Here is a 13,158-nt window from a genome sequence, read left to right on the forward strand (position 1 = left end):
CCGAGTCACACCAAAAAGCACGTCAAGAGGCCGAAAGTCGGTCTTGTTGAGATGGGTCGGGGTTCGAGTAATAGGTAGGTAGGTACCTTACAACAGGTACTGCCCCCCGCCAATCACCCCTCCAATTGTCCCAGTTAACCCCTCAGACGATGCAAAATTTGCCCCGCACTCAGGACACTCGCTGATCACCTTGGATAACCACTGGCGACGGTACCTACCCAGGTGGTCGGCCACACCCACTTTGCCAAACAGAGTAATCCCAACTGGGTTAGTCGGCATCGCCGCTCTTGCTCACCGTCCTCGCCCGTGTCCACTGTGGTTTACCTACATACCTAGGACTTACACCACCTCCGCCCCCTTCGACGGGACGCACACTAACTGTCTTTGATGTCAACGTAAAGAGGGAATTGCTAATTCCACTGCCTGTAAGACACCCACAGACAAGGTGTCACAAAAATACTAGGAAGTACTTTGCGTTTCTGCAAAGACGTTGATCCTCGCATCAACACGGACGACAGACCATCATCTTAGACCATGTTCTCCTTCAAGGGCAAGATGATTTCTGAACGAAGATTGTCGCAGCAGTCATTCACCTACAGCTCAAGAGTGTTGGGACGTCTCGTGGCTTACGTTCCTCTGTCCTCAACTATCTCCTGCGTCACCTTTGCCGCTGCCTCCACGATCAGCTGGTGCTCATGGACGAGCATCCTCTGCTTCAACTCCTCCAGCTCCTCCCCTTTCCACTCAGTCTCCTTGACTACGATAGGAGATCCCCTATCCACCTCATCAATCACGTAGTGGTCCAGGACACCCGTTCGCGTTATACGGCCAGCCTTGAGCTCTTCGAAAGCTCACTCGATCGCCATAGCTCCATCGAACTCCCCTGTGCAGGTTGTGTTGTAGTGCAGGGTGGAAGTTGATTATCCGCGCCCCTGCCCTTTCGATAGATGAATTCTAGGAAAGCACTCGAGAAGACATACATCCAACCAGCGAGAATAATCAACTCAGGCTTTTCCTTTCCTGCTGATAGAACTCTCGCGGCCCATGCAGAGTCATACTTGTGACGGCCTTCCGCCACTTTTTATTCGTCTGTTTTCCCATTCCGCAAAAACCCGTTACTGATTAGGTTGAAGTGGTCCCAAGGAATGCCTGGCCGTGAATTTAGTTACATGCTGTATACGTGCGCAGGGGATAACCCCTACAAGCTTCATCCGCTCCAACGATTGCGTGCGCATTTCTCCGATTCGTGATGAGGAAGATGATGCGACTATTTGGAAGCCGACTCGTAGACATAGCTTCTATGGGAGCTTGGAAGTTCGAGCTGAAGCCAGAGACCATGACCAGGATCCGGCATGGCGACTCTTCCAACCCGGTCGTTTTGGAGAATGTGACGATGAAACGGGAAGCAGTTCAAACAGGTACGTATACATGAGTCACTGCTTCAGGTGCAACAGCTTCCATCTCTTGGAAGGGGTTTCACCCCCAGAGAGCGTCGCGTGTCGTGTGATGGATGGATGGATTTCAGATAAACAAAATAGAGAAAAAAGAGTTAGGTTAAAGCGGCTACACCTCATGCCCGCACACATAAGGGGTTGAGGAGCCATCCGTCATGAGAAGTACTCCCTTTCTTGAAAGAGATGGAATTGCTCTTGGGAGCTGAGTTACATCGATTTTCTCCCGACCACGTGCTGCGACCCCAATCCTCATTTTTCAGCTCGTCATGTCTTCAGTATAGACCACGGTGCTCCCAAGTATCCAATGCCATCAGGAACACACCACACTGTCCACACTCCATGCAGCATGATACAACAGGCAACATGCATTAGCGCTCCGCTGGCAGCGAATGTCTACCCCTCCATTACCCCTCCATCACCCTCGTTGGAATCAATATCGACACGACGCACCTGACCTGGCTCTTTTCGGAGGCTGCTGCATGTGGCTGATGCTGCCTTCAGCTGCCCTGGACCGCTGCACCATGTTGTCAATTTTCGCTCAACTAGGCATCGGCGCTAGCTGCTACTGCATGTCAAATTGGTATCCAATGATTATCGCGCTATCCATCTTCATTTGTTATTGTCGTGCTGGGTATCTTGAAATAGACAGAAAACAAGAAAGAAAAGACGGGAAAAGCAAAGCCCTTCGCCTCCGGTATCTGCTCCAGAAACTCCAACGCTTATGCCGCTCCAATCATCGAGATGTGTCACTTCCTGAGCGACTTCAGAAGCGGCGCGATCCTCGACTTCTTGCTGAGCCCAACTCGGTATATCGGTTTTCCTGCCGAAGACGCGGGCGCCATCGAGCTCTTCTTCCCATCAGCTTTCCCCAACACCTCCTCCGTCTTGCTCTCGCCTTTGCCGACGAGCGCACAATTAGCCGCCGCTTTCTGCTCTGTTGCCGCGCTTTGTGGATCCGGTCCGCCGGAACCGGACTTGGAATCTACATTGGGTGTCACGGGCTGCAGCACTAGATCCTCGCCCCTCACTTGGGAGCCATCGGTCGTTGGCGACGTCCCTGCCACACCTGTTGTTGTGAGACCTGGCTTTTGGTCGCCTTTTTTGCCCCTGCCGCGTTTTACTGGCTCGCGTGCTTGTATACCCTTCGTGGGCGTCTCGTCCATTTCGACGTCCATGTGCTTGCTAGTGTGGGAGCCTTCCACCTCTGCTGGGGACTGTTCATCCGCTCCCTGCCTCCCGCTTGCCATCGCGCTCTTATCCGCCTTTCTTGGTCGACCACGCTTCTTCTTGGTTTGCGGTGTAGCTGCTCCTGCAGCTCCTGCTTCCACCCCTGCAGATTCCTTGGCGACATCATCGGATTCAGTGGCTTGTGGCGGGGCTGGTGCCTCGATGGCGACGGTGGAGGCGACCGCCGCCACTTCTGATTTCCTCGGACGTCCCCTCCTCTTCGCCTTCGGCAAGCTGGCCAACGCGGACTCCCCAGTGGGAGTCTGCGCAGCTGCGCCCATGTCAGGCGCGGGAACATTGGTCTCTTCTCGGTGCTCCGTCTGATCCTGCCAGCAACCATCGCCAGCCACTTTTCGGCTCGTGCGAGGCCTAAACGTTTTGCAATGGAATCCAGTGCCGTCCGAATCCCAGCTGGCATTAGCCTGATGGGTTTCTACCTTCTTGTACGCTTTGTCGTCATCTCTGCCCCTCTTCCGGCGAGCTGGGGCTGCAGATATAATATCGGGGGATGACAGAATCTCCACGGTCGCCTCTGGATCCAGTGCTACTTTGGAAGTCTCTTGTGTCCGTTCCGGAACTGTATCTAGGGTCGTGTGGTCCGCAAAAGTCGTCAGTGGCCGACCAACCACACGTGTCTGGCTCGGAGTAGAATATGCTATTGTTGTCGCCCCACTCGAACGAGCCGTAGCTGGCAGGGCAGAAAATGGCTGAGTCGGTACAGGGGCTTGATCCTCCTGAGACGGGTCAACCGAGTGGTACTTGTACTCCTGTCGTTGACTTGCGCTCAGGGTCTGGGGGGGCTCGATGCACAGAGAGATGGGCTTCTGGCCTGATACTAGGTCTCTGAACGAGGGCACATCGGCAACATCGAGGGGCACCACCATGTCGACGTCATCTTCGGCCGGTAACGACGATTCGGGGTTCCCAAGCCTCCATCGTTTGGCTTCGTGGACGGAGACAGCATTCGTCCTTGTGGCCGGTGTAGCATCGAAAGGCTGCGTCGAGCCCTGAGAAGGTATTCCAGTGGCCAACGGTGAAGTAGCTTCCATCTTGTCTCCTCGTTTTCTCTTCTTGTTGCTGCAGGGGGTCCTGGCCTTTGAAGAAATAGGGAAAACAGGTGCCGCTTGGTCGCTTGCAGGGCTGCTGGGAACATCCCACATATCTCTCGGTGTCGCATTGTTGCTCCTGCCCGGTGTGATAACCTGCGTAAGATCCACGACCACTCTGGTCTTCTCGGCCTTCTTTGCACGGTGGGAGCCCATCACAGGATCGGGAATAGTGGGGAGCGACGACGACGACGTCGTCGTCGTCGTTGTCGTCGAGTCTTTTTTTGCCTGTGGCTTCGCGGGAGCTGCGAGGGAACTGGGGTTGTCGGATGTGGATGATCGGACGTGATTCGATAGTGCCTCGTCAACAGCCGCGCGCTGTTGTTCCGCGTAAATCGCTTGGAAGAACTTGGGGTCGGTTGAGCCGGTTGCGACACTCGCGGAGTCAGAGGAACGATCCCCACTGGGTATCTTGGGAGTGGGAGGTTTCATCGGACTATCGTCTCCCAGATCAAAGCCGTCGTCCGAGTCATCCGAGTCAGCTATGACCCGGGGCGGCGCCATTGTCGCGAGGTGGCGAAGGAACCGCGAGGTGGAGTGGTTCGAGGCATGCAAACCTGGCTTTGGGGGGCGAATCGATACGTAACGGCATGTATTACTTACTAGGTAGTAAACAACCATGCCACAGTTGGCTTTGACGCGACTCCCGGGATTGATCATTTACGCGCTGTCACATGCATAATCACGTGACTCAACAGCAGATTTGGTTGGGTCGGCGAGATCCTTTGTTTATAGTCCCACTTATCCCGTTGAGTCGGAGCCGGCACAGTCGGTTACTCGCCGAATGGTCGGCTCCGGATCAAGCGCCGTCAGTGTCTTTTATTTCACACAACTCTGTTTCAGGATGATTGGCTTTGAAGTACCATCTTGGGCGATTCCATCTATCCATTCGAATTACTCGATCTCTTCTATCCTAGGTCGTTTGGTATTGACAGACGGGAATGTCCGATCTTGGTCGATGGTCAAGCCCTCTAATCTGCCGATGCCTGTCTCCATTGCTGACCTTCCCAAAGACATCATTGATGAAAGCTGCCAGGCCTCCAAGCTTTCAATAACATCTCGGGCATGCTGCTGTACCAAGCCATCATTGTCTGTGACGGCAACGTATTTGAGGGTTCTCGTGATGTCCTCCCGGCTCTGATCTGTCAATCCAAAACCGAGCCTCCGTCCTGACTGTTTCGCGGCATCGAGCGCCTTGACGAATCCCAGAACAACCAAGATGGCTGCACGACGAATGATACCCTTCTCGATTTCTCGTTCCAACGCGAGAACATTGATGCAGAGATCCACGGCGATTGAGACTAAATCAGGCCCAATACCGGCGATGTTTGTCTCGAGGCAAGCAGAGAAAACGGATAAAGCGGATGCTCGCATGCGGACGTCCTCGCTGCCCCTCTTGCTTTCCCAGCCTTCGACGATTTGAGTCAATATTTCATTCTTTGCTTGCTCCTCCTCGGTCAGGTCGTCACCGAGGTCAGGAACGTCTCCTCCCCACGCATCTTCTGCCTGCTTCTTCTTCATGTCCTGGAGCCGTTGCTCACGGGCCTGTTTGGCTTCTGTTTTTGGTCGGTGCCCCCGCCTCCCAGCAATTGACAACAACGTCTCGGAGATACGCTTTGCGACATCGCCGGCGAATGTCTCCCCGAGGCGCTCGATCACTTGAACTAAAGCCTCTCCAAACCGTAAGCGCACGTCCGTCGATGATGTCTCCTTCGCATCCAAGTAGTGTTCGAGAAGTTCTTGCGTGGTTGCTTTGGGATGTTTATTGGCCAGTTGTGTGAAGAGCTTCACGACGCGAAGATTAATGAAATCTTCGCCGTCTTGAAGCAGAGACGAAAGGAGAACTAGGGTAGCCTGCACATCCAGAACAGTGCTGTTGGAGGCCACTAGGCCAGAAATCAAGTTGAGGCCTTCCGAGCGAATGGGCGGAGGATTGTCTGCCTGCGTGATATATTCCAAGGCAAGCTTGTACGTCCTCCTGTCCTCGATCTGCCTATTGGTCGGCACAAAGGCATCTTCTTCTGCAGGATCAATCGCCTCGCGATATCGGAGTAGGAGCTGAAGATTCTTTGCTGTTGGAGACACCTCTGGTCGCCCTGCTTGGCCAAGTAACTCTAGCGACGCTTCAAGATTTTGCAAAACCTCAGCTTTGAGGTTGGACCTTTTGAAATTCGGGGCCGTGATGACCAGGTTGAGCAAGCTCAAGGCCACCGCGATGATGTCATCCGGCTGGTCCCGGAGGCCGCTGGGGTCTAGAATTTGACAAGCAAGCTCATAGACTTGCGTGACGCGGCTGACTAACTTGTCTGGAATCCGTTCCAGCATTTTCTGCAGTACTGCAATCTCCAAAAGTTGCGTGATTTCATTGCCAGATTGGTCGTCTTCTGGCCGAAGTAGTACCTCTGTCTTTCCTGCCGAGGTGGTCGACTGGAGCCACCGGGCAAGGAGTTCCAAGAAGAAGGAAGATATCTCCTCTGGCGTGCAGCTAGCTGTCATGAGTCGTATGAGAGCCTCGGAGCGAGTCTGTATTTCGTTCCAGTCCAATTCTGGTAACTGAGGCCCTTGGCCGAGGGGGATGGCAGATATTTGGAGGCAACCGTCGGAAGTTGTCTGGTACCGCCATCGGGGCGTTTCCATCAACTCCCCTTCGTAAAGTAGGTTTTCGATAACCAAGTGTAGCTTAGACACCGAGACGCTCAATTTGAGAAAGGTGTGCAGCAATGACCTTGCTGGTTTTGAGTAGCGCTCCTCAGTTTTCTGGCCCCCCCTGCTCTGGCATGATATCGCCCATAACTGAGGAAGGACCGGGTCGAGCATTCTTTTTGTTTGTGCTGGGTAAGGTGTGGAGTTGATTAACGAAGACATGCGCCGAAGCGTTGAGAAGAGGTCGTCCGCCGTGGTCAGGACAGCCTTGTCACTCAGGTCCACAACGTCGTGTTCCTCTGGGCCATCGCGGGCTGTAACGCCGGTGCCTTTTCGGGAAGGGTTCAGACTGTGCAATAGAGGCTCGACGAAAACGTTCCAGCCGGGGGATCCTAATCTCACATTAGCATGTCGACTAGTACAACGGGGGCGGTGTTGTTACCAGGTGCGCCGAACTGTCTTCTCCCCAGCACCCCAAACATGATTATCTGTGCCGCAGCTGTACTAAGCTCAGCGCCTTCGTTCCCATCCAACAACACGATCAGCTGGGGCGCAACTTTGGAGAACCAGTCTTCGGGCGATATGGACGCAGGGGGTGAGGTGAGGATGCGAGTAACCACGGCCATGGCTTCCTGAGTGATGTTGGCGCCACTTTTCTGAGGAGTGGCTGCCTCGGATGCTTTAAGAGTGCTGCTCGGATGCACAGAGAATATGAACTCCATGGTCCCTCGAACACCGTCAGGCCGAAGAGGAATCAAGGTTAATATCTTCATCAACTCGGGCCGCAGCCATGTCGGTGCAACATTTGGCTTGACCAATGCATTCAAGACAGGAAGCAAGTTCCAGGATCCGTTCCTAGATTCCTTGTTGTCAGAATGTTCTGCGTGCTATCTCGCCAAGTCGCATCTACATACTCGTTGATGAGATGCTGGAACTCTGTTTGAGCGGCTTCTCTTGAGGCAACGTCGGTCGCAGGATCGAATGCTCTTCTTCCAGCGTCAAGAACATCACCCGCTAGCTTTGACTGACGGTCTCTTCCAGGCATGTCCGTTTCCATTGCAACGACAATGTGATGTTGAACTCATGAAGAACCAAATCGATCTTAGTAATTGAATCCTAAGATGACGATGACATAGAGTGCGCGGGCGGGTGCGGGACACAGTGTTAGAAATATGTTTGAACACTTTGCACACCACATTGGTCAGCTAGCACGTGCCAACGCGCCCTACCGCCTCACAGTTCCGTCTCGGGGCGCCGCAACGCGTCTCATTCCTTCCTGCTCTTTCCAGCGCGCGGCGCGCGTCGAGGCCAGACCTTTTTCCTCACCACACCTTTTTCACTCCAGGTGCTCTCACCAGCACCTCCGTTGAGTGTGCCAGCTTGACGCATCTTGAACCGCCGGAGTCATCGCTTGATACCCAACACTTTCCAGACGCCATTTCGAGATACGACGTCGAAGACCAGCTGTGGATGCCCATGTCGCAATCGAAAGGAAGCTCTCTCTCGCCAAGGCCGGCTCAACCGCGCACGACACCTCCCCTTCAGTTCTCCGACTCTCGTTTTCCGCAAGGAATGTCTATCGCAGACCTCTCGGCATGGACTGACAATCCACGATACGTCGCATCCGAGCCTGTATCAGGACCTCGTGCTTGCCGCGGTTGGAGTTATCGTGGTCCATGGTTGTCTATTCCAGACAATGCAGTCCAGCTGAGAGAACGGGTTTCGGAACTTAACCCTAAGCAGCCCTTTGGTTCAAGTTTTGCGTCCGCAGTCGTCGAACCTGTCTTTTAAACCCGCCCGGTCAACCGGTGACAAGATCGCCGCTGAAAAGTGGCCAGCCTCTCCGGGGGGCCGCGGTGGGTGGACTGGCAGGGAACACATTCCAGTCACCGTTTGGTGCGCGAAAGGGGGTTTCTATGAGTCGTTTGGGTAAGAGCCTCTGGTCTGAGGCCGCTCGTCAGGACCTATCCGCTGGAACTAGTACTCTGGCCAAGAGTAGGTCGCTTGGAGAAGACGGCAGATGTGGCTTGCAGGGTCGAGCTGGCAACGAACCTGCTTTCAGGGTTTTTGCCGTGCCCGCCTCTTGGGACCGGTTCCGTGTCGATTGGTATGGTGGGATGAGCTCAGCGTTGGCCACAAACAGTCAGAATCGAAGTTTCAGTACGCAATTCGCCTCGGACTCGCCTTGCTAGTCGCACCACGGTGTTGCGAGGATTCCCGGGCCTACAAACAGAAACTTATCGATCTGACAACTCCAGCTACGCTCAGCTCTCGGTTCTCACCTCCCCAATGCACAACCCCGGACTTGCCCAGCATGCCCAGCGAACAAGAGTTGCCAGCATCGGATTCTGCAGCCAGTCGGGTCTTCTCCCAGCCACACCGCGGCATCTGCCACCGGTGTGACATGCCCGCATGTGATCTGGTCAGGCGCATCAGCCTCCACTCGTGGGTCCTGCCCCACGATACAGGAAGACGCCAAATCCTTGTTGTTCTCCTTGGGGATCAACTTCTGCCCGATGGTCTTCCGGAAACGGGGCCAGGATGACAGCGCGGTTTTTTATGGATGTCTTTTGTCCGCGCGGAATGCCCTCCTTTGCGAATCGTCGCCGGAGAGGAAACAAAAACCAGTCCAAGGAGGTCGTGCGACACATACAGAGAGAGCTTCCCCGATGGCTTCGGACTACACGGACTGGGATTCCCGTCGCCGAACTTGGGAGGGCTGTGTATATGATGGCTGTGGCTCGTGAGCAGAGGCATGCGCGGCGGCCTCGCAAAGCCTCGAGTCGGTGGCTTCTGGACGGCTGATCAGGTCCAAAGCGATACCGGGACCCATCTCGTGTTGGAGTCAAAGTTTTGTGCTTGTCCGGGATCGCCGAGGGCATGGGATGCTAGCCTCTCTCCGCCGCTCGAGGTTCACGCGCTTGTTGGATCAAAAGGACAGGCCTTGGGAAGGTAGTCCTGGTTGCCGTCTCTCCAGCAATGGCGAGATGGCAACCCCCTGCGGTTGGGGATAAGTCACGCCTGATTCCCGACCATGCTTGATGCAGGTGCTAACTCGTTTTTCAGGACCGTGAAAAACATCTCGATTAGTGTTTTTGGAGGCGGAATGGGGAAAAAAGAGACATCCCACGCAATGTCCATACAGTAGTGTACATCGTAATGAATCCACAGAACCTCAGCACAGTCGCACGGCACTCAAACGTCAGGTAGCGTAAGCTCCGGTCTAGAACACGGCGCAGGATGTTTGTTTTCCAGAATATGCTTTGGTGTTCACGGACAATCCTTGAAACTGTCACAATTCGTAAAATAGCGCGGAAGAACTAAGTTACTTGGAGGCTGGAGCATCCCACCGCTTCTTAAAAATGCTCGGGAACAGGGGCAGAGGGGGGAGGGGAGGTGGTAGGGCCCCCACTCAGAGAAGCTTGATCTGCTTTCCCACTGCCGATCTGAAACCCACCAATGCTTGAATCCCTGTCTTAGCTCCCAGCCCCTTGACGTCACTCAATCTGGGTACTTTGGTGTCTGGAGCGGTCGCCCAGAACAGGGTTACTCACGGCAACACAACAGTCAGCAAGCAAACAAGGAGAGACAACGCTTTTTTCTACTTCTCTCTTTCTCCCGCACGTTGAGAGCCCGCCAAGCGTGATTTCTGTAGTCCTGGGTTCCTTTTTGATCAAATCTGGCTTGGTGCCTCGACTGCCGCAAGTCTCACGTCGTCACGTTTGCCGACGGCCATTGTCGAATCGATCATCCTTGGTCTTGCTGGTATTCTTCTTACGACTTCGCCAAGGAAAAACTTCAGCTCGACTCGCCATGGCCTTGCTCCGCGCCTCCCTACTGCCACTGGCACTTCTGCAGGCTGTTCTGGCTGCTCCAGCCGACCCTGCCCACCCCATGATCACCCTTGCGCCTACGCGCGTGAAGCGAACCCCAGATATCACTGATGACATCGGCAGCTATGTCAACAGCGTCATTGGAGGGCTCGGCAGCGGCGTATCCTCCTTCGTCGCGTCCGGTATCCCCCAGTACTTTCAGGGCTTCCCGACCGGCACACAGGTACTTAAATCTCTGGGTATCAACGACGGCGACCTTGCTGCACAACCCACTCAGGTCTTGAACATCCCGTGAGTGTAAAAATGATAACCCGCCATGGCGAATGGCTCTTCTGACTTGCGCTGCGCAGGGCCTACGGCAACTGGACCGACGAGGGCTGGAACGTCCGCGTTCACGGTAACGTTTTCAAGCAGCCCAACATTAGCCAGTCCAAGGTCGACGACTTAGCCAATGTCTTCCTCATCGACGTCGACGTTGCAGATTTGCCCGCCGACCAACAAGCCCAGGCACGCAATGTGACCAAATCCATTTTCGTCGTTCAACAAGACGAGCAGAATGTTACCGTGAACTTCGTCAACGATGTTTCGGTACGGCCTGGTGCGAGCGGAGGAGCCATCAATGCGCGTGGTGGAGCCCAGACAATCAACATGCCCTACTTGACCACAGATCAGGGCGACTTCGACGCGTTTGTAAAGCTGCGAAACACAACGGGATCAAACGGCGGGCACTTGCTACCAGGAAACGCCACGCAATCGATCCAGACCCTCAACATGTACACGAACGGCACTAAGACGGGCAACGCGACTGCATACCTCGTGCCTCCTCAAGGCCTGACGATCTTGTCCGACATCGACGACATTCTGCGTGTGACCAAGATCTACCTACCCAAGGAAGGCCTTCTCAACTCCTTCGCTCGTCCGTTCACGCCCTGGATGAATATGCCCGAGATTTACGCCAACTGGTCTGCATCCATCCCGGACTTCCACTTCCACTACTTGACCACCACGCCCGAACAAGTTACCCGGAATTACATGGAGTTCATCTACAAGACATACCCCCTAGGCAGCTTCGACACGCGCCCGCTCAACTTCTCTGATGTCCAGGCGACGCTGTCAATCCGAAGGTTCCTGCTCGACAAAATTTTCCAGACCTTCCCCCAGCGCAAGTTCATTCTTGTGGCTGATACCACGAACTCGGACGTCATGAAGGCGTATCCCGCGATGTACAAAGACTACCCAGGCCAAGTACAGTGTATTCTGCTGCGCAACACCAGTGCTACCGACTCGGGCAATTTGTTCCCCTACAATACAGAGGGGTTCAAGGATATCCCCCAGAGCAACTACATGTTCTTCACTGTACCGGACGACCTGACCAACCTGGACATTGCCGGCGGGCAATGCTACAACGCTACCATCCCGCAGAATGTTACTTTCAAGACGCAGGGGTTGCCATTTGGATGGGGCAACGCAGCCGGGTCACTTTCGCCGCCCGCCACATGGGCAATGGCCGTTGGTCTGTTTGCCATGGGAATGGTGGCTTCGCTGTGATGCAGACAGGACTTTAGTGATGTACCATGGATTTGGCGGTAGCAGCAATTGTTTTTTTGTTTTCACGATCGTGGAAGTAGCCTGACATGCACGCGAACTTCCTTTACGGCAAGGGCAGACATGGCGTGGAGGGGTTCTAGCATGAATATTTTACAATGCAGGGTACCTCACAATGCGGCCACGGCCAAAACGTTATCGAGCTTACCTACCCTTGATGAGTTGTGACCACACGTATGGCCGTTTCCATTGAGTGACTACGTGCGCCTCTTTTCAGTTTCGATGTTCATTGGGGATTGGTTTTCATTGCCAAGCGTGGAGGATTCAGCTGGGGTAGTCTAATAAAACACACTACCGGCCCGATGAAAACCGACTCGGAGGCCGGGTAGAGAGCGGGGTCGTACTTTCGGAGCACCTTTTCCGAGCGCCAGCGCCAGAGCCGCCGCCCGCGCCACGACGTCAGACTGCAGATATTAGCGGCCTTGTCTGAGTGAGCCACGAGGAATATGAATGTGGATTGGTTGTAGAGGAGTGGGAGCATATTGTGTACAGAGTAGCTGTGCAGTCTTAAAAGGAATGGCCATGGATACGTACCTAGGTAGAGGAGGGGGAAGCTCTTCAACGACAAAACGACTGGATTTTGTTCCTTTTTTTTTTACTTTTTTTTTTTTTTTTTTACATAAAAAACCCTTTCTTTTTTTAATAAGACAGGCATCCGGAAGGGGTTGGCCCGTCGGCAGGGTGACATACGATGTATGCACCAGCCGGATAGATCCCCGCCGGCATTCTTTCTAGCGGTCGGACGATCCAGACTCGACTGTTGCGCACGGGAAGCCCTGATGTGGCGATTTCCTGGTTACGAGCCAACCGAGGGTGGGGGTGGCAGCCGAGCGAATGGACACCAAGAGACCGCACGACCGGGACCCGCGGTCCCGGGGTCCGGTCCCAACTCAGCCGTGTGTGGGTCCCAGTGTTCATACTGCCACTGTACAAAGATATTTGCCCCCGGTCCACCACGTGGTCCCCATCGGCCCTGGGGCAAGTTTCCGCGGAGCAGACTACGTGAGCATGCGTGCTCTGGAAGCATCAGCCTGGCACACTTTCGTCGACCGCCAGTTGGCCACGTACCTTAGTTACCGTGAGAGCGATCAATCTCCCTCTTCCGCTGTCAAAGCGGCCCCAAACCAGTGTGTTGATTTCATCGGCGATTCGAATCCCTGCCAGAAATCGAATCCCTGCAGAACGCCTATTCCCAGCCCGTTGTCGTAGACTCGTCGCCGATACTCGCTTGTTTAGCCTCTTCTTGTGCCGAAGCGATGGACGCCCTCTTGGGTACATGAACAACACCGA

At 54.4% G+C, this 13,158-nt stretch overlaps 3 protein-coding genes across 3 annotated transcripts; 1 reads left to right on the plus strand and 2 right to left on the minus strand.

Annotated features, from left to right (window-relative positions):
- Window positions 1–2,200: 2,200 nt before the first annotated feature.
- Window positions 2,201–4,291, minus strand: CH63R_10313 (AT hook domain-containing protein; the record flags this gene model as incomplete). The annotated part of the gene is made up of 1 exon (XM_018305287.1): window positions 2,201–4,291. One exon carries the CDS (start codon window positions 4,289–4,291, stop codon window positions 2,201–2,203), a length of 2,091 nt encoding a protein of 696 aa, XP_018154711.1.
- Window positions 4,292–4,681: 390 nt separating this feature from the next.
- Window positions 4,682–7,487, minus strand: CH63R_10314 (Protein required for cell; the record flags this gene model as incomplete). The annotated part of the gene is made up of 3 exons (XM_018305288.1): window positions 4,682–6,822; window positions 6,873–7,285; window positions 7,345–7,487. 3 exons carry the CDS (start codon window positions 7,485–7,487, stop codon window positions 4,682–4,684), a joined length of 2,697 nt encoding a protein of 898 aa, XP_018154712.1.
- Window positions 7,488–10,243: 2,756 nt separating this feature from the next.
- CH63R_10315 (Actin filament organization protein app1) lies at window positions 10,244–11,811 on the plus strand (the record flags this gene model as incomplete). The annotated part of the gene is made up of 2 exons (XM_018305289.1): window positions 10,244–10,554; window positions 10,614–11,811. The coding sequence occupies 2 exons, from the start codon at window positions 10,244–10,246 to the stop codon at window positions 11,809–11,811; spliced, it is 1,509 nt and encodes a 502-aa protein (XP_018154713.1).
- Window positions 11,812–13,158: the final 1,347 nt, after the last annotated feature.

This window comes from Colletotrichum higginsianum, assembly GCF_001672515.1.
Source record: "Colletotrichum higginsianum IMI 349063 chromosome 7 map unlocalized unitig_7, whole genome shotgun sequence".
NCBI classification, from domain to species: Eukaryota; Fungi; Ascomycota; class Sordariomycetes; order Glomerellales; family Glomerellaceae; genus Colletotrichum; species Colletotrichum higginsianum.